The sequence below is a fragment of the Gadus chalcogrammus genome, chromosome 17 (assembly GCF_026213295.1).
Source record: "Gadus chalcogrammus isolate NIFS_2021 chromosome 17, NIFS_Gcha_1.0, whole genome shotgun sequence".
NCBI lineage: Eukaryota > Metazoa > Chordata > Actinopteri > Gadiformes > Gadidae > Gadus > Gadus chalcogrammus.
Genome location: NC_079428.1, coordinates 17640797 through 17661695, shown reverse-complemented (window position 1 = coordinate 17661695; position 20899 = coordinate 17640797). Strand labels below are relative to the sequence as shown.

The 20899-nt window shown below is 46.7% G+C and overlaps 1 protein-coding gene and 1 long non-coding RNA gene across 3 annotated transcripts; one reads left to right on the top strand and one right to left on the bottom strand.

Annotated features, from left to right (window-relative positions):
• Window positions 1-7063: 7063 nt before the first annotated feature.
• Window positions 7064-19409, bottom strand: LOC130369648 (uncharacterized). Of its 2 annotated transcripts, none has more exons than XM_056575144.1 (4): window positions 19282-19409; window positions 11082-12715; window positions 9850-10921; window positions 7064-9742 (listed from the first exon to the last, which is right to left on the bottom strand). In XM_056575144.1, exons 2-4 carry the CDS (start codon window positions 11093-11095, stop codon window positions 9350-9352), a joined length of 1479 nt encoding a protein of 492 aa, XP_056431119.1. In that variant the 5' UTR covers window positions 11096-12715; window positions 19282-19409; the 3' UTR covers window positions 7064-9349. The 2 variants fall into 2 exon arrangements, with proteins under 2 accessions (XP_056431119.1, XP_056431120.1); XM_056575145.1 differs by lacking the exon at window positions 19282-19409 and having other exon boundaries at window positions 11082-11144; window positions 12621-13119.
• Window positions 11664-13127, top strand: LOC130369679 (uncharacterized). The gene is made up of 3 exons (XR_008892870.1): window positions 11664-11919; window positions 12288-12366; window positions 12564-13127. It is a non-coding gene; the product is annotated as an uncharacterized LOC130369679 (long non-coding RNA).
• Window positions 19410-20899: the final 1490 nt, after the last annotated feature.

The window sequence follows — 20899 nt, the reverse complement described above, 5'->3', positions numbered from 1 at the left end:
CTCAAATAAACGAGACCCACAAATGCTTTTAGTTGGTCCATTGTCGCATTGAACATATGAGCATTGCTTCGGTCAGCTTCGGCCTGAGTATACTTTAGAATCTGTTCCCACATTTCCGTGTCAAGCAAACAGAGTTAACTGCTCAGTGGATCTGTGATATTTTCCTTGGCGCGAGGTGTGGGCCCTGGAGGTTCTCTCATGACATTGGCCTCTGTTGCTCTGCCTCTCGAACGGCCAGGGGGTTGTTCAATCCGTATGGTACCATCTCGTGCTTTCTCTTGCATGGATGGTGATGTCTCTTCCATGGATGTGGTCGCCTCAGGTTCTGATTCTGAACCTGAATCAGATTCTATAACAGCGCCACTTCCATCATCAGCTCTCTCATCATCACTCTCTAGCTCGCATGCCAGTTCCTCTGCTTCTCCATCAGATTCCCCCTCTGAAATACTCTGTACCTCGGCCAATAATTGCTCTGGCGTCCAGTGCCTCCGTATGCCTCTGCCTCCAGGATGCATTGTAAAAAAAAAAGATGCATTCCAGAGACACAGACTGCTCTACTAATTTATAGCTCTTTGTATCTCAGGGAATGCAATTATAATAACAGCCACACCCACAGTGTATATTGTCTATGCTAGGGTACTTACTTATCAACAATTTGCATTTAATAGTATAACGCCCACCAAGTTGCGCCGCTATTTTTTTTATAACAGTACAACAGGTAGGATTCAAGTGGGTTCCCCCGTACAGTAGGGTGACCAGACGTTCTGACCTGTCCTCTTTTTGAGACCTAAAAATGTGTCCGGGCGGAATTTCAAAATTGTCCGGGATTTTATTAAAGCCTGAAACATGTTCACATCGAATTTGCGTTGCGTTTCTCTGGGTCGTTCACAAAGAGAAGGGGGAGTGGTGAAGAAGAGCCTTCGGATTGCATGGTTTGATTGTAGAGTTATCCTCATGTTTTGTATTTATTTCTTTACTATTATTGTTTTATAGGGACAAACAGCATTGCACTGAATGCCACATAAATATATAATTATGTTTTTGCACGTTTGTAACATTCAAAATCCAGGGAAAAGTATTCATATGGTTCATCTACGTCACGTTTTACTGGAAGGCCGCCATTTGCACGACCAATCTCGCCAAGTATGACCGCCCACACCGCTCATCTGAATGTTAGAGAGAGACAGAGATATTATCGATTTTAGGCTCCGATCCATATTTGTTATCCCTAGTTTTTTTTTAGTCCATTAGTATGCTTGCCTCAAATCAATCTTCATGACATATTTATTTAGTCCACAACCCCTCCCCATACAGTGGAGATATCTTGAAAGCGTTCAAGAGCACTGATGCCTACCACTATACTGTGGCTGGATGGGTGAAGGTCGCTAAAGTGAGGCACTTTGCCACCAATAATCTTTATCTGAAAAGGGCAAAGTTAAGTACTATATATTTGTGACTTCTTGTGAACAGTTTGTGGTGGGTTACCATCATTGATCGTTGAAATCAGTCATCAAATCATAGACGATAATTTCGCCGGGGACGCTTGGGACGAGTTTTCTTCAAGATTAATTTTGTACCCACAACAAAACCCGATTTTAATTATTATGGATTATTTTGGACAATGAATGACGTATTAATACCAATAGTCTTTGGCTGGGACGATGTCAACAATGGGCATATGGAGCAGAACATAGTGGGTCATATGTCAACGTTTTTTGTATGCATTTTATTCATTAGTAAGCTACATGGATATGCCACAGAGATAACGCAGCGATATGATCATGAGCAGTTAACTTCTAACTTGATGAAGTGAAATGTGAGAGAGAAGGTGATGCAGTCGTATTAAACGAAGACGTTGAAAGATGGTGCGATCTACGAGAGAGACGCAAATTATTCTAACACCCGTTCGTCCGGGGTTCAATCCCCACCGAATCAGTGTTTTAGGAAGGAATACTGGAGAAATAAAAAAATACTTATCGTGTCATTTATTTTCCATTTCTTTGAATATTCTAAATTGACTGACCATAGTATTTTTTCCTCAACAGAAGTGGTCAGTGGTGAGTTTCTTGGCTGCCTGCCGCGAAACTCACCTGAATGGAATTTATGTGGCTGCAATTTCCCATGCAGTGTCTTTGTAACAAAGGCCTATCAGTAACATTAACTTTACCGTGAGTTTTTGCGAGGTATATTTGGGTTATAGGGATACTGTAAGACATATTTCTTACATAAAAAGTAAATTGTTAAGCCTAATTTCTCTGATATAAAGGAAATTACAGAAATAAGCCAACGGCAAGAATTATATGACGTGCCCAGGACGTGAACTCGGGTCGCCCAAATTGAAGGGCAGATACTAACCCACTCAGCCAACTGCTGGTTCATAAGGATAAAGGAATGGAGTGTTATTGATAAAATATCCACGATAACAATATAGGCATATCTCAATTAATTGAATTACTTTATTTGCATCATTTAATCTTAAACCCTTAGTGAAAATATAGGCTGTTTGTACTTCATATATGTACATTTATGACAAAATCGTGAGGACTAGGCTTGTGACAAACACACACATGTGGCGCTCGCGCGGTAATAGCTCATTGGCGCCACATAGTGATCATTATGTGCAAATGCACAGCCTCTCATTCAAATGACTTAGGGGTCATTTGTCCCCTCTTGTGGCGCTAGTAGTAAGTAAAAATGGCCTGGCGTTTCTAGTGTTAAAAGCCTTTCATCTTGACAGCTATTTAGGTTTTGTTTGGTGTACAGTAAATATCAGGGATGGTAGCAATGATTTCATGGATTTCTGCGTTGCATAATCAATGTTTGTTCTTTTACCCTCGTAGGACTAGGGAGAGTGTCCCTGCACTCTTTTCCCCCTTCAAGCCCTAGAAGGGGGTGTTGGCTTGGGGAGGGGCTGGAGTCCTGGAGGGCCCTCAACAAAAGCTCAAATGTAAGAGTAAGTCAGTGCCTGCACATGTTGTCCCTGACGTGATGTCGTATGAATTTAAGGAGCATGATGCTGTGCTCCCAGACGAGGAGGGGACCCGTGACCAGGAGTCAGGGAGAGACGGCGGGGGAACTGGCCGGTCGGACCACTGCTGGTGTTGTTTTCTGAAACTGGTTTGCTTCATCTCTGGTGATTGCACTGGAATGCACATGGCTTCTTGTGTTATTTATAAATCATCTCTGTCATTGACAATCAGTGTTTTTTTTGGCCGTGTGTGTGTGTGTGTGTGTGTGTGTGTGTGTGTGTGTGTGTGTGTGTGTGTGTGTGTGTGTGTGTGTGTGTGTGTGTGTGTGTGTGTGCGATAGAATAACATGCATGTCCAAACTCCTATTTCCACAAGGTATAGCAGTAAGTAATCCTATTTCCACACAGTATGCACATAACGGTGTTAGAGAGAAGCAGTGCCTGCATTGAACTAGTTCCCAGAGGGACACTCTCTTGCTCTCTTCTTCCTCCATCATCCTACAATTGTCTCCGCTTCGCTCTCGCACTCTCAAAGATAATGTCATGTTCTCTTTTATTGAGGTCACCCCTTCGGCGGCAACGTAGAGACGGTGGACGGCGTGGGGTTCTGCGCCTGGCCCAGATCCCATGATCTGGGCCAGGCGAACCTGCTCTGGAACCTGAGAGACTCTTCAAACCTGACCTCAGTCCACCACAGGAGCAACAGGAGACTTAAATAAAGAAACACTTTGAGCTACTGGGCGGACTAACTCCTTGACTGTGAAGGTTTGTAAATCACTCATATTTTTCATAACTAGTTGAGAAAACACATTGCCATGGTGCTGAACATTTTTTCTTTGCAGGAGGTGAGGCTGCCGTGTCTGTGGAGGAAGTTTTGATGTCCGCAACTGGACTGAATTCACTTCCCCCATCTGAATTGGAACCATCACCAAGAATAGAGTTCCTGGGTGACTCTCCATTCCCAATGGCAAATACATGTTGTGAGGGACCGGCGTGGTCGCCCCACGTATCTGGGATACGGCCAACCAGATTCAGAGAGTGTGGTCAAAAACGAGGGCAATTGTCTCAGGACAAGAAAAGTGAATCTTTATTTTCTCTCTTGTACTGGCCTCCCATCAAGCCAGCACCACCTTCAGCCCCAAACACCAAATGAGCCAGCCCTTAAATAGGGAAATTAAGTGGACCAATCAAGGCCGTATGGGCCAGACCATTAGTTGGGGGAACACTCATATATATATATATATATATTAGAGCTGTCAAGCGATTAAAATATTTAATCGTGATTAATCGCGTTAATGTCATAGTTAACTCACGATTAATCACAAATTATTTTTCTATGCTAAATATCCCTTGATTTTTTTGTCCCATAATTCTTCTCATTTTAATTCTCTTATCAACATGGTGAAGTGCATCGGCTTGCCTTGTGCAAAAGATTTTTTATTGATAACATTGGCATATACTGATCAAAACAGGACGATACAAAAAGAGCCTATAGTGCAATTAAACGACTGCTTTGAACAAATGTAATTTGAACATAGCAGTCAGGCTACTGCTTCTTCGTTTTGATAAATAAAAAATAAAAATAATAATAATTTTTTCAAGAAAATAATTGCGTTAATCGCGCAATAAAATTGTTAACGCCGTTAAAATTGGTTTGTGTTAACGCCGTTAATAACCCGTTTAACTGACAGCTCTAATATATATATATATATACACACACATATACACACAATATAATAATAATTTCTCTAATGCAAGACTGAGAAGGGGAAGGATTTCACCTTCTCACACATGTTCAAACACATTGAAATTACCACTCCTAGACATGTACACTGTGTTTAAGACAAAAAAAAAAGGGACATTGGACTTCAAAATTCTCCAGGATTTGGATGTTTTTAAGCCATGAGATGACCCCTAGGGACGCTGAAAAGGTGGTTCTTTGTTGTTATTAAAGGTTAAGAATCTTTATAATGTAAAGATATGAGTGTTTTTCTCTCAGTTAACATTTTAGCCATTCTATTTCAGACAAAATAAACAAGGCCAAGAAGTTTTGTTTTAATACTTAAAATGTAATAAATATGCATTACTTTGCTATTATTTAATTCATTTATTTCATCAAAACACTGGGTGACATTCAGACATAGACGGCAGTGTTCCACAGCTACAAATCAGATTTCAGGGCATATTAAAAAACATCTTAAACACTCTAAAAACAATAGCAGGAAGAAAAGAAAAGGGTTAGGGTTAGGAAGAGAAGAGGCAAACCCATTCACCTTTTGCGCTGAATTCACCCTTGCCCTCCCACGCCTCCTCCGATCACTCCTGCGGATGTTACACCTGCCCTAGCAAGGGAAGATCCGAGTCACCAGGCTCCATCTTCTCCTTCCCCCTCCTCTTCCTCACTACTCAGTTCTTCTTATCACCAGCCCCGCATACACCCCTACACGAATCGCAAAGCCACTATGTGGTCCCTCCCGATTAGAAAATCCATAATCATCATGGGCGATTCGAATTCAGCCCGTATCCCAAAAGTAAAACTGGACTAGATACAATGTTTCCCAGGAGCTACGCTCAGACACATGACAGCCGTCCTACTTAGACACACGTCTCCCAGACCGGACACCAAACTCATTGTTTTATCGGTTGGCATAAACAACCCTCATTAATTTCTCACGTAATTTATCTGCACCACATCAGACCCTATTAACACGCCTTAATTCATTCATCACTATAAAATACACACTTTTCGAAATACACCATTCTGAATTTCACACAACTCATGACGACATACATTGGACAGCAGACACTGCATCACACGCACTTCAACATTGGCTGTGGGAAAAAGAGTTTCCTCGACGCACATGGTTGTTGTTAAAAAGCATATTTTTACTTAACACATAGCACAACCGTCGAGTCACTTGCACAACTCAAGCCTCCCTCAATTCTAAGGCTACGTTTACACGATGACTGTCTGAACAGAAGACGCAAAAGTGGCGTTGAGTCTTCACTTTTTATTCCGCGTTTAGAGGAGAGGAAATCTGCGTGCATACGGTGACGCAAAAGTGTCTGAGCCATGTCTGAACGCATGCGTAGAATCTTCCTTCTCTTATCCGTGTCGCCAAAAACCAAAAAGATCCTTCTCTGTTCAGTAATACTATCTGTAAATATCCTGTACATTTCGTGGAAATACTCCTGTATGCTTGTTAGAGCTGCCAGAGCAGCTTGAAGGTCCGACGCATGGAAATAATCTGACATGTTTGTTGTACTGGCACATGTATGTGACGTAAACGCGTACGCGACGTGAGCAGATCTGAGCAGTGTTTTGCGTCTTGGCCGTTTAGACGGAAACGCTAAGGCGGAGCGTATTCAACTTTTCCACCCTGGAGGGTGGTTTCAGATTTATGCGTTTTCATGCCCCAAAAACGCTGTCACCGTCTAAACGAAAGGCACTTCCGATAAAATATTTTGTCGTTTTCACCCGCAAGCGTCCTTGTGTAAACGGGGCCTAAAACTCTGGTCTTCTTAAGGAGCACCAGAATGGGTGTGGCTCAATTAGCCTATTAGACTATTATGGCTAACAGCCAGACAGGAATATGTGCATCTTTTAAAACATGGTTTAAAACAGTGAAGATGCCATTCACATCTCCTTCCCCCTCTTTTAAGCTTGCAAACACGGTTCCAAGCGCAGTAGATAAAAAAAGGTAAAATATTGTGCAAGTAATTTGTGTTAAATAAACAGTTCAAAGAGTCTCTCTGGTGACCGCCAATCTTCATTCCAAGATCACTCCTTCTTGGCCAAACACTGCACTCTTCACAGTACACAGGCCCAGCTCTGAGACTTCCTCCATCCAGACCTCCAGACCACCTGCAAAATCCGCTCAGGCCTCTGCAGTTCCAGCAAATAACTTGGCCTCTGAGCACTTTCCCTGGGCTGCAGACTGGTCCTCCACGGGATGTCATCAGGAAGTCCTCAGCCATTACTGTCCTCCGCCACTGCTGTTCTGTTAAGGCTTGGCAATAGCTCCCCACATGGCTCACGTCAGCAACAAGGAGTTCCCGAGCTATTCCTCCTTCAGGCATTGGCCAACCCCACAGGACAGCAGTTCAACTCCACCAGTGATCTCCCCTCCCAGCAGGTCTCTTCGTCTACCTGCTCACCCTTCCCTGCGGCTTCCACCATGAAGCTCCTCAAACAATATTTTCCGAAATGTGGGTCCCCTCCACTCAGCTAGAGGAATCATCCCACCACTGCCACCAAATGTGAAAAAGAGTTTTCTCGACGCACAAGGTTGTTGTTAAAAAGCATATTTTTACTTTAAACACATAGCACAACCGTCGAGTCACTTGCACAACTCAAGCCTCCCTCCAGTCTAAAACCCTGGCCTTCTTAAGGAGCACCAGAATGGGTGTGGCTCAATTAGCCTATGAGCCACAGCTGCAGACTATTACGGCTAACAGCCAGACAGGAATATGTGCATCTTTTAAAACATGGTTTAAAACAATGAAGGTGCCATTCACATCTTCACAGGCTGGATCAGTTAAACTTCGGGCGGGGACTAAGTCCCAACAGGGACACCCCCGTCCCCAGGAATCTAACATTCTGAACCTATCCACCATCTTCCATCTGTCAGAAACGGAAACTCAGCTGCTGGAGAGGGGCCTCAGTTTCATCCCCACCCCTCATATTTCAGATAAACTCAAATTCCGAAATGGGTCCCCTAATCGGACTGAGTGGTGCGGTTGGTCGCCAACGGTCTGGAAGTCTTCCCAGAGCTCCAGAGCAGCGGGACAACGTCGCGTCTGAGGCCGAAACGGGTGCCCTAATCGGACTGAGTGGTGCGGTTGGAGAATACACTAAGCCCCACCCCTTTAGTCATGTGCTGCTTCAGAAATTGTAAATGGGCCATTCAAATTGGTTTCACATCTTTTGTGGAAGGACCAGTCAAACTGGTTTCACTTGAAGAAATTATCCAAAAATGCATTGCAGTTCCACAGTTGCTCTGTGTGTGAATGAAATGCATCCATTTATGTACATGTAGCAGGGTTAATGCTTCCCACTTGCCATTGCCAGCGAGATCCTTGCGCTGGCTGTGGTAGTGGGAGCCTTGGTTGGAGTGCTAGAGCTCCCCCTAGCGGAATGCGGGGGTTGTATTGTACGTTGCTGCCTCCTCTCCTCAGTCTATGTATACCCCGGCTGTGAGAGGTAGGTAGTCAGAGCAGTTAAATATGAATCCACACTTTGGCGATGTATTACGGGAGTCTAATTGTACATAATCCTGTATTAATACTTGGTTGCTTGTACATATATATATTGTGTTCCTTGGAATCGGTTATTACATTTAAATGGACTTTAGGCTTAGGATCGCTAGCTTGGCTACCATGTGCTTTGGTCGTAGCTACTTAGCTAGCGTGGACTTCGCCAAGAATGTGTAGGCTACTTCAGCTTGTCTTTCTCCCATGTTAGGCTGCCATTGTGAGGGTTCTCAACGAGCATTTTCCCATGTTAAATATTCCACCAGGTATGTCACCAAACGCCCATTCAAATATTAATTTGTTTAATGTGATATTTATTTCCATGTAAATGGCTAGTCTATGTATACCCCGGCTGTGAGAGGCTGCCATTGTGAGGGTTCTCAACGAGCATTTTCCCATGTTAAATATTCCACCAGAATAAACGGCTGGCTGCCAATGGTTCCATCGTGGTCTCAATCACAACGCAACGAGAGAGTACGCAACCGCTACATACAGACACAATTATTATCTTTTCCAGACCTTGGGGAATGTGTGATTGAAATGATGAATCAAAATGTGAAGTGCAAATGTTAATAAAATATCTTGAAAGTGTATCTCTGTCTTTGGAAAAAAAGCCAATCTTGGAGAAAGTCTGCAAGTGTGTTGAAGTTTACCAAAATGAGAGAAACCTCAGCAGTCCTCTAGAATGAATACGATTTTTAATTGATATATCTCTAAAGATAAGAAACAGGATATCACCACAGAACCTCAATTTAAGTTACACAAGCTAGAACAAGTTGCAAAACAGCTACACAACAAAAACAAAAATCAGCACTAAAAAACACATATGAAACATTTCACCAAAATGGGTCATTTCACGCTTTTGGAGTCCTCATCCCTATCCTTTAAAGAGCCATCAGCACAAACAAACACACAGATGAAACATTTCACCAAACAGGGACACGTCATATGTGTCTCTGAAGGCAGATGCCCTGTAAGCTTTAGGAGTCACCCGCCGCCCCACCACCCCCCAAAGGTCAAAGGCCACGCATCATATTCAGAAAGTTTATCCATACATGCCAAGAATTGATCCACTAAAAAACATATGAAACATCTCACCAAACGGGTCATGGTACGATTTTGGAGTCCTCATCCCAGGTAGTCAGAAACTGCTTTCTTCTGAGGGTCATCCAGGCGGTTAGCTGCTGTCTCAAATACCCTCCGTACAACCTGGCTGCTCACCTGGGGGACGTTGCACTTTTGCTGGAGCTTTATCAGATCACCAGCTGCATTGTAAATTGGCTTACCGCGGGAGGACACAAAGAAAAAATCATCTCCATCCTTCTCATCCTGCTCATCTCGCTTACGTTTCCTTTCGCCAGCAAGGAGCTGTGGCCGCACTTTGTTGTAATATTTCTCAAACCACGCCTCCTCCTTCTTGGACAGGACAATTGAGACCACAAAATGTGCAGCCGTCTTGTGGTCCTTTACAAAAACGATTGAATCATCATCTGCGTGTTTCCGTTCAAGCCATTCCTTGACCTGTAACAAAAAGAGGATATGCCATTGATTAGGAAATGTAAGGCTAAAATGTCAGGGTAAATTTATCAATAGAGCACATAAGAGCACAATAGAGCAGTAACACTCACCTTCATGCTCTGCACCACACATGGCCGTTGGCAGTGTCTTAGTATGACAATTGCCTCAAGATAGTATAGCACAAATATGCACTCAGTCATACTCAGGGAGGAAGAAGAACTGTCATCAAGTTGATTCATGATTTTCACTAAGTCACCTTCACCTTTATCAAGAACAGCCAAGCATTCACGAGGTGTGGGTTGACTTTTGTCAAACAACAAGGCATGCCTCTTTTGCACAATTTCTTTGCTCGCTTGCTTAGAGAGGACACTCTGTGAAGAAGTTAAAAAACTCAAATATAACGTGCACTGCTTGTAGAGCTCCCTGTCATCCTGTCTCAAGCCGGTCCTTGTCAAGTGGAACTCCAAGAACCTTTTCAAGCACTTGATGTAATTTCCTGATGTTTGTGCCTTATACCCTGCCTTAGCCTGTTGACCCAGGAAGTCTCTGAGCTTCTCTCTGTCATTGACAAACTTCAAAGATGGTTCCGTAGGATCAGCAAAATACAGGTACCGGGAAACAGTGTCAACCTCCTGTTGGTACTTTGCATTTTCGTAATCATTCTTTAGGTAGTCGGCAAAGCGCTTGAGCAATGGATGATCTGCTGAATGCTTTTTCAAAATGCCTAAATCCTTCGCTTTCACCATTTTGTCTTTGGTATACGTTTTCTCTTGTCTACATTGAAAAAGCTCATTGCTGCCGCAAGATTCCACATCAGATGGCTCTGTCTCTCCGGGTGCCTCCCCAGGGCATTCAGAAAGGGTTTCGGTGACCAACCTTGGATTACCAATGGGCAGAGGAGGAGGGACTCCTGTCACAAACAAGTGATGGTATTTCAGCTCCTCAATCAATCCTTCGATTGGATTTGGTGATGAGACGATTTGCTTCAGGACTGCATAACTAAAAGCCCGTCCATTCTTCAGGAGGTCACACACATCTTTCTTGGCCTTTTCAACCACCTCTAGGATCTGTGGTGGTGTCTTATCCTTCATGCAGACTCTGCGCAGGTGACAGGATAGAGACTCTTGGGTCCTCAAACAAACTGGACAGAGTAGATAGTGTCTATGTGCAGCTGCAGATTTCCTGGTAATAGAAAAGAAATACGTTCATTCAGAAGTCATCACAACAAAACATTTAAAACATGGTAATACTTCATGAGCAATTACACTATATATATATATATATATATATATATATATATATATATATATATATATAAACAGAGGCATTAAATATTACTTACTTTTCCCCAGCCATTTCTTAAGATGAGACAGTGAGTGAAGATGAATCTCTGGAAGAATTACGGCTGTTCAGAAGAAAGACAAATTAGAACAATAACCTTTAAGAATGTAAGCTTTAGCTCTCTAGGCAGAATGGTCAAATCAAATTTAGCAAATTAAGAATGTAAGCTTTAGTTCTCTAGGCAGAATGGTCAAATCAAATATAGCAAATTAAAAAGGCTTTTTGAAGAGAAAACCCTTCTTGACTAAATAGCAATTAAAATTGCTTTTAAAGGCTATTGCCAAGGAATAACAGCGCTTTAGAAGTAGAAGGTAGCAATTAGAATTGCTTTTGATTCAATGGATGGCCAAGGAATATGCTCTTCGGAAGTTCAGTAGATTTCAGCTGGTAGATTTCTGTGGGAAGTGGCAGGAACCTTCTTGCTTCAGAAATTTCTGAGAGTGAATTCTTTCAAAATCAGTCCAGTATTTCTGATGCCAAAGTCTTTGCTCATTGGTTAACAGAGCCCCAGTGCAGTGAAGCCCCACCCCTTTATTCATGTGCTGCTTTAGAAATTGTAAATGGCCCATTCAAATTGGTTTCACATCTTTTGGGGAAGGGCCATTCAAACTGGTTTCACTTGAAGAAATTATGCAAAACTGCATTGCAGTTCCACAGTTGCTCTGTGTGTGAATGAAATGCATCCATTTATGTACAGACACAATTATTATCTTTTCCAGACCTTGGGGAATGTGTGATTGAAATGATGAATCAAATGTGGAGAAAAAGCCAATCTTGGAAAAAGTCTGCAAGTTTGCTGAAGTTTAACCAAAATGAGAGACACATCTTCAAAAACACAGGTAAGAACACGCCCCTTTCAGCTTGCAACAATAGCTTGTGGGGGGAGGAGCTTTATGCAACAGGCATTATAAATACTGGAATTTCATGGTGAAGAATCTTAAATGCATCAAAGGTAAGCCTTTCTTTTATTTTTTATCAAAATATGTTGATATGATCTGTAGATATAGAATACACTCAGCTCTTCATGATCTACAAAAAAGTAATATCTGAATTATTTTCTCTCTTCACATACTGAAAATTGTATAGGGGTATTACTTTATTATTTTGTAATATTTGATATAGTACCATTCTCCTTTTTACATTCCATGCTTTGTAATGCCTTGTATGTAATGCCCTGCTAAGTAATGCCTTTTTTTTCTAATTCAAGTAAAACAGCAAACAGGCACTACTTGCTCTGTCCACGCTGTCTCAAAACACAAGCAAGCCTGTCTGTCCATTTGCGGAGGGTATGCTTGAAGGATGGCTCTGATGCCGATGTTAATGCCATTGTTGACAAAGCAAAGCACGATGCAGACCAATTTTTGATTTTGCTTAAATTGTGAAATATATCATATGAATCTGCATGAAAACTATTTGGGGAGATGTTAGGAACCCAGCCTCACAATCTCTGATGTTTTTTTCTATTTTTAAACATTATTTTTAGGTGTTCACCACAGGTGCTGATGCGTCAGCATATGTGCGAAAGTCCTCCATGACATACCCTCCCGATCCCCGACGGTCAGTCCGACGACCATGCACTATTTTCGGACACCTTCTGAGGACATCCTGCCCACTCTGGAGGATGGAAACAAGGGCCTAGAAGAAGAATAAAAACATTTTCACCGTTTTTGAGACTAAGTCCATCCACATTTAGGCACAGAATGGAAATAAAAACGTTTTTGGCCGTTTTTTTTACTAAGCCCATTTGGACTTGGCTCAGAAGCAGAATAAAAACATTGTAACTGTTTTTTGAGTATATCCTTGTGGACTTAGACTCAGAATTGGAATAAAAACGTTTTTGCCCATTTTTTTAGTGTCCAGCTCCAGTTAAAGTATCGCAGAGAGTAGCCTTGTAGTGCTGTGTAAGTGAGAGATCTTTTTGTCAGTCTTAACGACCCTGTCATTCACAAAAAACACTTATTTCGGGAGAGGTAAGCTCTAGAGATGCGCGGATGGGCTATTATTTCATCCGCAACCGCATCACAAAACGCTTGATCCGCCCGCCATCCATCCGCAACAATTTTTTTGACTTTTTTCAAAAAAATTGTGCAGTTTTCAAAACCGCACCCGCCCGCCATCCGCCTGTTGTTTTTAGGTATATGCGCTGCTGACGCGAGGCTAGAAAGTTCTTGCCTGTTCTTGAAAGGAGACTGATCCAATGCCGCAAAGATATTTAAAGGATAAAGTCCCTAGTATGAAAGCCTATTGGCTATGTTGTAGCCTATCCCCAGAATATTATCAGTGAAGTGACGTCTGTCTCCGATCGATGCACAGGGAGAAACTTTAAAATAGCCAAGCACATCGGCAAACCTGACCTTACCATAGGCTAGTAGGCCTACACTTTTTTATCATTGTAATAAAACGCAATTTGGTACACCATTTTAATATGGTAATATAGCCTACTGTGTTTGTTTTTTTTTGCAAAATGAAAGATAGCCTTTTAAGGAAACGCCGACTCGAGCCTATTAATTCCGAAATTTCACCGCATTGAAGGCTATATAGGCTACTGTAACAAGCCCAACACTTGCCTGCTTGCCTTGCAAATCAAAGTTTTCCGACTATCTTTCTTACCTTCTTTCTTAGGTGTTGATGTTACTGAGCTAGAAGTTTAACTTGTTCTGCACATCTCGCGCTGCCAATGCCTGATGTCACTTCTGAGTCAAATCACTCCATCATCTCTTTGAAATTCCATATTCCACGAGTGGTAGGCTACAATGACTGGCTGTTTTAAAATATAACTTATACGAAACAAAATAACCCAGGCAGTTTCATCTACGAGACGTTAAAGCTTCTTCCAATACTGACAGCTGTCTCATAACTTGCAGGTCTGTGGAGACGCGACATGGGACGGATCGTCACTTAATTTAAACTTTTTTGCTTCCGTTAGTGTGTGTGTGTGTGTGTGTGTGTGTGTGTGTGTGATAGAGACAGAGGCAGAGGCCAATTTACTGCCTGATGAGAATTGGATTATTTCAAAATGTGCTTGGAAGTAGGTAACGACATTTAACAATGTGTATATATTTTTGAATTTCGTTGGTTGAACCGCCAACCGCCCGAATTTAATTAAAATATTATTTTTTGTCACATCACCCGCCCGATCCGCGGTTTAACCGCGGAGTCCGCGGTTGCAACCGCCAACCGCGCATCTCTAATATGTACACAGAGCACAGGAGAACAGTACTAGTGATGATGATGATGATGATGAAGAGCGGTTCAGCAGCTCATCATGTCTGGTTCTCCCTCAGATGCCTGTGACCTCACACTGGACCCCAACACGGCCGGCAGACTCCTCTCTCTGTCTGAGGACAACAGGAAGGTGACGTGGGTTGGAGAGGACCAGTCGTATCCGGATCACCCAGACAGATTTGACTACTGGGAGCAGGTGTTGGGTAGAGAGGCTCTGACTGGCCGCTGTTACTGGGAGGTAGAGTGGGAAGGAGGGGTTGTTATAGGAGTGACATACAGAGGAATCACAAGGAGAGGAGGGGGTGATGACAGCAGGCTTGGATATAACAACAAGTCCTGGAGTCTTGATTGTTATGATGATGGTTACTCTGCCTGGTACAACGGTACAGAGACAGTCCTCCCTCTCCCCCCGCTGGCTCCACCAGAGTAGGAGTGTATCTGGACCGGCCTGCTGGCTCTCTGTCCTTCTACAGAGTGTCCCCAGGTGGAGGAGGGTCCTCAGACACACTGACACACCTCCACACCTCCTGGTCCTCCTTCACCCAGGAGGACCTCCTCCCGGGGGTCTGGGTAGGGGGGTGGGGGGGGTCCTCAGCCTCTCTGTGTCGGTTGTAGAAAACAAAACGGGCGCGGGACACCTCGCCCCTTACTAACTAGGGTTAGTGGTGGTGTAGTGGTGGTGGTGTAAGGGTTAGTGGTGGTGTAGTGGTGGTGGTGTAAGGGTTAGTGGTGGTGTAGTGGTGGTGGTGCGAGGGTTAGTGGTGGTGTAGTGGTGGTGGTATAAGGGTTAGTGGTGGTGTAGTGGTGGTGGTGTAAGGGTTAGTGGTGGTGTAATGGTGGTGGTGTAAGGGTTAGTGGTGGTGTAATGGTGGTGGTGTAAGGGTTAGTGGTGGTGTAGTGGTGGTGGTATAAGGGTTAGTGGTGGTGTAGTGGTGGTGGTATAAGGGTTAGTGGTGGTGTAGTGGTGGTGGTGTAAGGGTTAGTGGTGGTGTAATGGTGGTGGTGTAAGGGTTAGTGGTGGTGTAGTGGTGGTGGTATAAGGGTTAGTGGTGGTGTAGTGGTGGTGGTGTAAGGGTTAGTGGTGGTGTAGTGGTGGTGGTGTAAGGGTTAGTGGTGGTGTAGTGGTGGTGGTGTAAGGGTTAGTGGTGGTGTAGTGGTGGTGGTGGTGTAAGGGTTAGTGGTGGTGTAGTGGTGGTGGTATAAGGGTTAGTGGTGGTGTAGTGGTGGTGGTGCGAGGGTTAGTGGTGGTGTAATGGTGGTGGTGTAAGGGTTAGTGGTGGTGTAGTGGTGGTGGTGTAAGGGTTAGTGGTGGTGTAGTGGTGGTGGTATAAGGGTTAGTGGTGGTGTAGTGGTGGTGGTGTAAGGGTTAGTGGTGGTGTAATGGTGGTGGTGTAAGGGTTAGTGGTGGTGTAATGGTGGTGGTGTAAGGGTTAGTGGTGGTGTAGTGGTGGTGGTGTAAGGGTTAGTGGTGGTGTAGTGGTGGTGGTGTAAGGGTTAGTGGTGGTGTAGTGGTGGTGGTGTAAGGGTTAGTGGTGGTGTAATGGTGGTGGTGTAAGGGTTAGTGGTGGTGTAATGGTGGTGGTGTAGTGGTGGTGGTGTAGTGGTGGTGGTATAAGGGTTAGTGGTGGTGTAGTGGTGGTGGTGTAAGGGTTAGTGGTGGTGTAGTGGTGGTGGTGCGAGGGCTGTGATTGGTCCGCTCGCTAAAACCCGCCGCAGAACAGAAGCAGGTTCACGACTGCCTGGAAGCGTCTGCGGGGTCATCGCTGCATCGTTGGGTTGGTGGCACCACCACTAACCCTAGTGCACTAAACCTAAAGTGTACTAGTGTACTAAACCTCCCAGGGGTGGGGGTGGCAGCTAACCCTAACCCTAACCCTACATGGGACGGATGTAGGGTTTGGACTATTTCACGGTTTGAATTGTAATCCTGTACCTGATGAAGTCACCCACTGTGACGAAACGTTGTACTACAATAACGATATCTATCCGTTTGAAATAAACTACGGAATTTATCGGACCACTTTGCATTTATTTTGCTTTGAACCTTTCATCATCGATTTATTTTATTTTATTTTTTACATTCTTACCGTGGAGGATGCCTGCCCCGAACCGTTATGACGAATGGACACTGGTGCAACGCGGACGACGCCAGAACAGGCCCCGGAACATTCAACCACTGGTCAGTCAATCTTTTAGACGAGAACCTACCATGAGGCGGTCATACGCAGCAGTCGCGGACCCTTACGGTCGCGACTGGGACCCCCGTGACTCTTACCCGCGGGCGTGTGATAACTATACACGTCCCGCTAGGGGTCGGTCCCCTCACGGCCCAACCCGTTACCCTCCTCCTCTCATGTCTTACACCTACCGGCCCGCGCCTTCACCGCGCCGCGACGAACGCCACAGAGGCCTAGTTGATGAGCACGAGGTCTTCCACCATAACTCGTATGACCTTGACTTCCCTAACTACGATTCACGGCCCCAACGCCGGGCGCCTCCCCGTCCTGATCCCAGACCCCGGACCCGACCTCGTCCCCCCAGACGTCCCGGACCGCATGAGGTCTCGAACGCACGTGCCAGGCCTTCGCACCTGCCACCCACATACGCTCGTCCCAGACCGCTTGAGGCCACGAACGCACGTGCTAGGCCTTCGCGCCTGCCACCCACACACGCTGGGCCTCGTGTTCCTGACGTCTCGAGATCAGAAGACCCAGACTTCTCCCTTAAAAATAGACTGGTCTTTGCGGCTATCGAGGCGTCCCACCATCTCGCCAACGCCTCCGGTCCTGAGCCCCTCCCGAGCATCGCCAGGCTCATCGAGGTCTTGAGGACGTCTATCCGCCCTGCGGTTCCCAATGCTGAGGTCCTAGCGTGGATAGACGCCAACGCACGGAACTGGGGTCACACTTCGACCGTGTTGCTGCGGGACCACTACCAGGCCACGATCCTGAACAGGGTAAGTGCTCTTACCGAACTCACGGACCCGTCGTGGCATAGGAACTTTGAGGTGGCGTCTTCCTGGGCCACCCGCCAGTACGGGCGCCACCTCCGTCCTGAGACCCTGGAGGACGTCCGCTCGAAGCTCCGACGGGAGCTTGACGCCCCGGTTCCTTCCGGGCTCTCCATGGACGGCTCCCTGCCTGCCTTCGGCGAGGCGCCTCTCTCCCCGCCTCCACCGGTCGTACCAGACCCCGGACCCCTGGACGGCGATGGACCGTTCGAGCGCTCCCCGTCCCGAGCCAGCTCCGTCTCTGTCTTCTCCTCCTCCCTGTCTATTCCCTTCTGCCCCACTCCCAGGCTCCCTACCTCCCCTCCCCTCCTTCCCTTCGCTCCGACCCTGCCCTCCCCCCCTCCTCCTTCTTCTCGACCTTCCACTGCAGGTTCGAGACCCCATCCGGCCGCACCGCTGGCGCAGAGGATGAAGGCGCGAGCCTCCACCCGGTCTCAACGCCGGATCCTCACCACGCTCATCCGGCCGTCTCCTCAGTCTCCCGCCACGCCACCAGACGTTGGGTTTTCCCAGAATACTCTTCGTCATGATGTCTCCGCTCTCCTCCGGACGTCTCTTCAGTCTCCCGACACGACACCCGGCCCTGGGTTTGCCCAGACTACTCCTCGTCGAGACACCTCCGCTCTCCTCCGGACGTCTCTTCAGTCTCTTCAGTCTCCCGGCACGACACCCGGCTTTGGGTTTGCCCAGACTACTCCTCGTCGCGACGTCTCCGCTGCCCCCCCCCGCCGTCGCCACCACCGACCCCCTTGGCTCGGCCAACGCCAGACTCGCACTCGAGTTTCCTGCCGATGGCGTCATCCCGGTCACGCCCACCCGGAGGCCCACGCGTCACGTCAACACCGCACACAAGGAAATAGAGTGGTCCCTCCGAGCCAGGGAGCGACACGTCATCATCGGTGACTCTAACCTCTCCAGATTCCCCCCGTTCCAACACCCCGGTCTACAGGTAGATAGCCTCCCCGGTGCCACCTTCGCCCACGCCGCTGCCATTCTGGCCAAGACTACCGTCTCCCCTAACGTGCATAAAGTCGTTTTAGCCTTCGGCCTCAACGACAGGTCTCATCCGGCCGCGCAAACAGGCATTCGTAACCTGGTTAAGACTCTCAAAATGGCACGTGCGGCCTTCCCCCAGGCTAGCATCCTGGTACCGGTCGTTAATTTCTCTCGCTCCCTCCCACACAGGGAGCAAGAGAATCTCCGCCGACTCAACGACTATATCGAGTCCCGGTGCGAATCAGTCCCCGCCCTGGCTAGGAACTCCTTTGTCGTTGATCGGGACAGTGTCCACTGGTCTCGGCATACGGCTAGCCTCATCCTTGACCACTGGGTTGAGGCTTTAAACTGACCGCTCCCGCGTCTGAGAACACGCAACGGGGGAGCAAGTCCGTCATCAACCTCTCTAAGACTTTTGTTCTCACTGCGGCACAGTTCCTGGTCCTAGACAGGGGTCTCTCGTTTATCCCCTCGGCTGGAACAAATTCCCGTGGTGCTCTTGATCAGGTCCGCTCGGACCTTCAAGAGTACCATCGGAAACTCAAAATTGCAGTATATTTTGAAACCACCCACCCTACGTCCGGCCCCCCTTTACACCTAAATCCACGTGGGCTCCGCCCGCCCGTAAACTCCCTCCTGGTGTCGCGCGCTTGGTGGACTCGGACCTCGCTTTTCTTCGCGACTCGTTCCGCTTCCACCCGGCTCGTGACAACCTCGAGCCTGAGGAAGCTGAGGCTCTCCTCCAAATACGCAATAACCGCGACATTATCGTTAAGCCCGCCGACAAGGGCAGTGCTGTGGTTCTTATGGACCGTGAACAGTACCTTTGGGAAGGCTACCGGCAGCTCAACGATAGTACGTACTACGCTAACTCGACCGCCCCATTTACGTCGATACTGTGCCCCTAGTTTCAACCATCATCAACACCTTGTGGCGTAAAAAATATATAACACACGTACAACGCAATTACCTCATCGGGGACGCCGAGCCCAGGCCCAGGCTCTTCTATATGTTGCCTAAAATCCACAAGGACCCTGCGGCCTGGAGTAGGCCATCCGAGATTCCTCCGGGACGTCCCATAGTCTCGGATTGCAGTAGTGAGACCTATAATACAGCAGAATATTTGGATCACTACTTGTACCCCCTCTCTAACAGGCACGCCAGTTATGTGAAGGACACATATGATTTCGTCCAAAAGGTCAGAGACACACACGTCCCCTCGCACTCCATCTTGTTCACGATGGACGTGGACAGTCTCTACACCAACATAGATATTGCCGGTGGCATGCGCGCCGTACAACATGCCTTCACACTCTACCCTGATGTCACGCGGCCGGACGCGGAGCTCCTGAGTCTCCTAGAAATCAACCTAACGCGCAACGATTTCCTTTTCAACGGCGAATTTTTCCTCCAGGTTAAGGGCACGGCCATGGGGAAAAAGTTCGCCCCCTCATACGCCAACTTATTCATGGCGCAGTGGGAGACCTCAGCGCTCGCTGTCTGTCCCAAACAACCCCTCTGCTATTTACGCTACTTGGACGACATATGGGGAGTGTGGCCCCACTCGCTAGCGGATTTCAATCAATTTCTTTCCATACTCAATACACACGATCCGTCGATCACATTAAAGTCATGCACTAGCACGTTCTCTGTGGATTTTCTGGACACCACCACATTCAAAGGCCTCGATTTTGCAGAAAAGCTCAGGTTAAACGTTAAGGTTTACTTTAAACCCACGGACACACACGCCCTGCTACACGGCTCGAGTTTTCACCCCAAGCACACATACGCCGGCCTCTTAAAGTCACAGCTCCTGAGGTTCTCCAGGATATGCTCGAACCATTCAGACTTCATGGCCGCAGTTAAAATACTGTTTACCGCCCTCGCCGCCAGGGGATACTCGCGTTCCGCTCGTCGCTCCTCCCTCAAGACCTTTAAGGTCACCAGACCGCCCGTCGTGGGCCCGCGTCTACCTCTGATTATCACCCACTCATTGTCCTCCACGCTACTGACCCGGCAGGTCAGAACGCATTTCAAACGGCTACAAGATCAAACCGCGATACTACCCTCTCATGGCATCATCGCTGCCTACCGAAGGAACCGAAATCTGAAAGACATTTTGGTCAGAGCCAAGTTAAGCCCGCTGACCCAACCTAGATCTACTAGGTCAACAGACTTCTACCTTTTCCGTCCCTGGGCTCGCAACCCAAGCAACGGTGACGTCTTTGCTACACAGAAACATTCTGGGCCGGCCACCCGTAACTGCGTGTATCTGATTAGTTGTCGTACCTCTGATATGCAGTATGTGGGCGAGACCGGGAACACTCTCCTGACTAGATTTACACAACACAGATATAATGTGAGACGCAATAAAGCTACTCACCTCCCTTTGGTGAACCACTTCATACTGCATGGCTGGCCTGCCCTCACGAGTACTGTTCTGGAGGCCAACCCAACTGGTCTGTCGCCCAGCGCCGCAGAGCGGAGGCGATTTGGATCGCCAGACTGGGTTCCCTGCAACCTTTGGGTTTGAATGTGGGGGTGGGTCGGGGATCTCGGGGTTTAGTTTGATGATGGCCCGTGCACCC

Coding starts and splice junctions, on each gene's coding strand:
- LOC130369648 (XM_056575144.1), bottom strand. Junction 9,743..9,849: donor GTGTGGTGCAGAGCATGAAG/GTGAGTGTTACT, acceptor TTTTTGTTACAG/GTCAAGGAATGGCTTGAACG.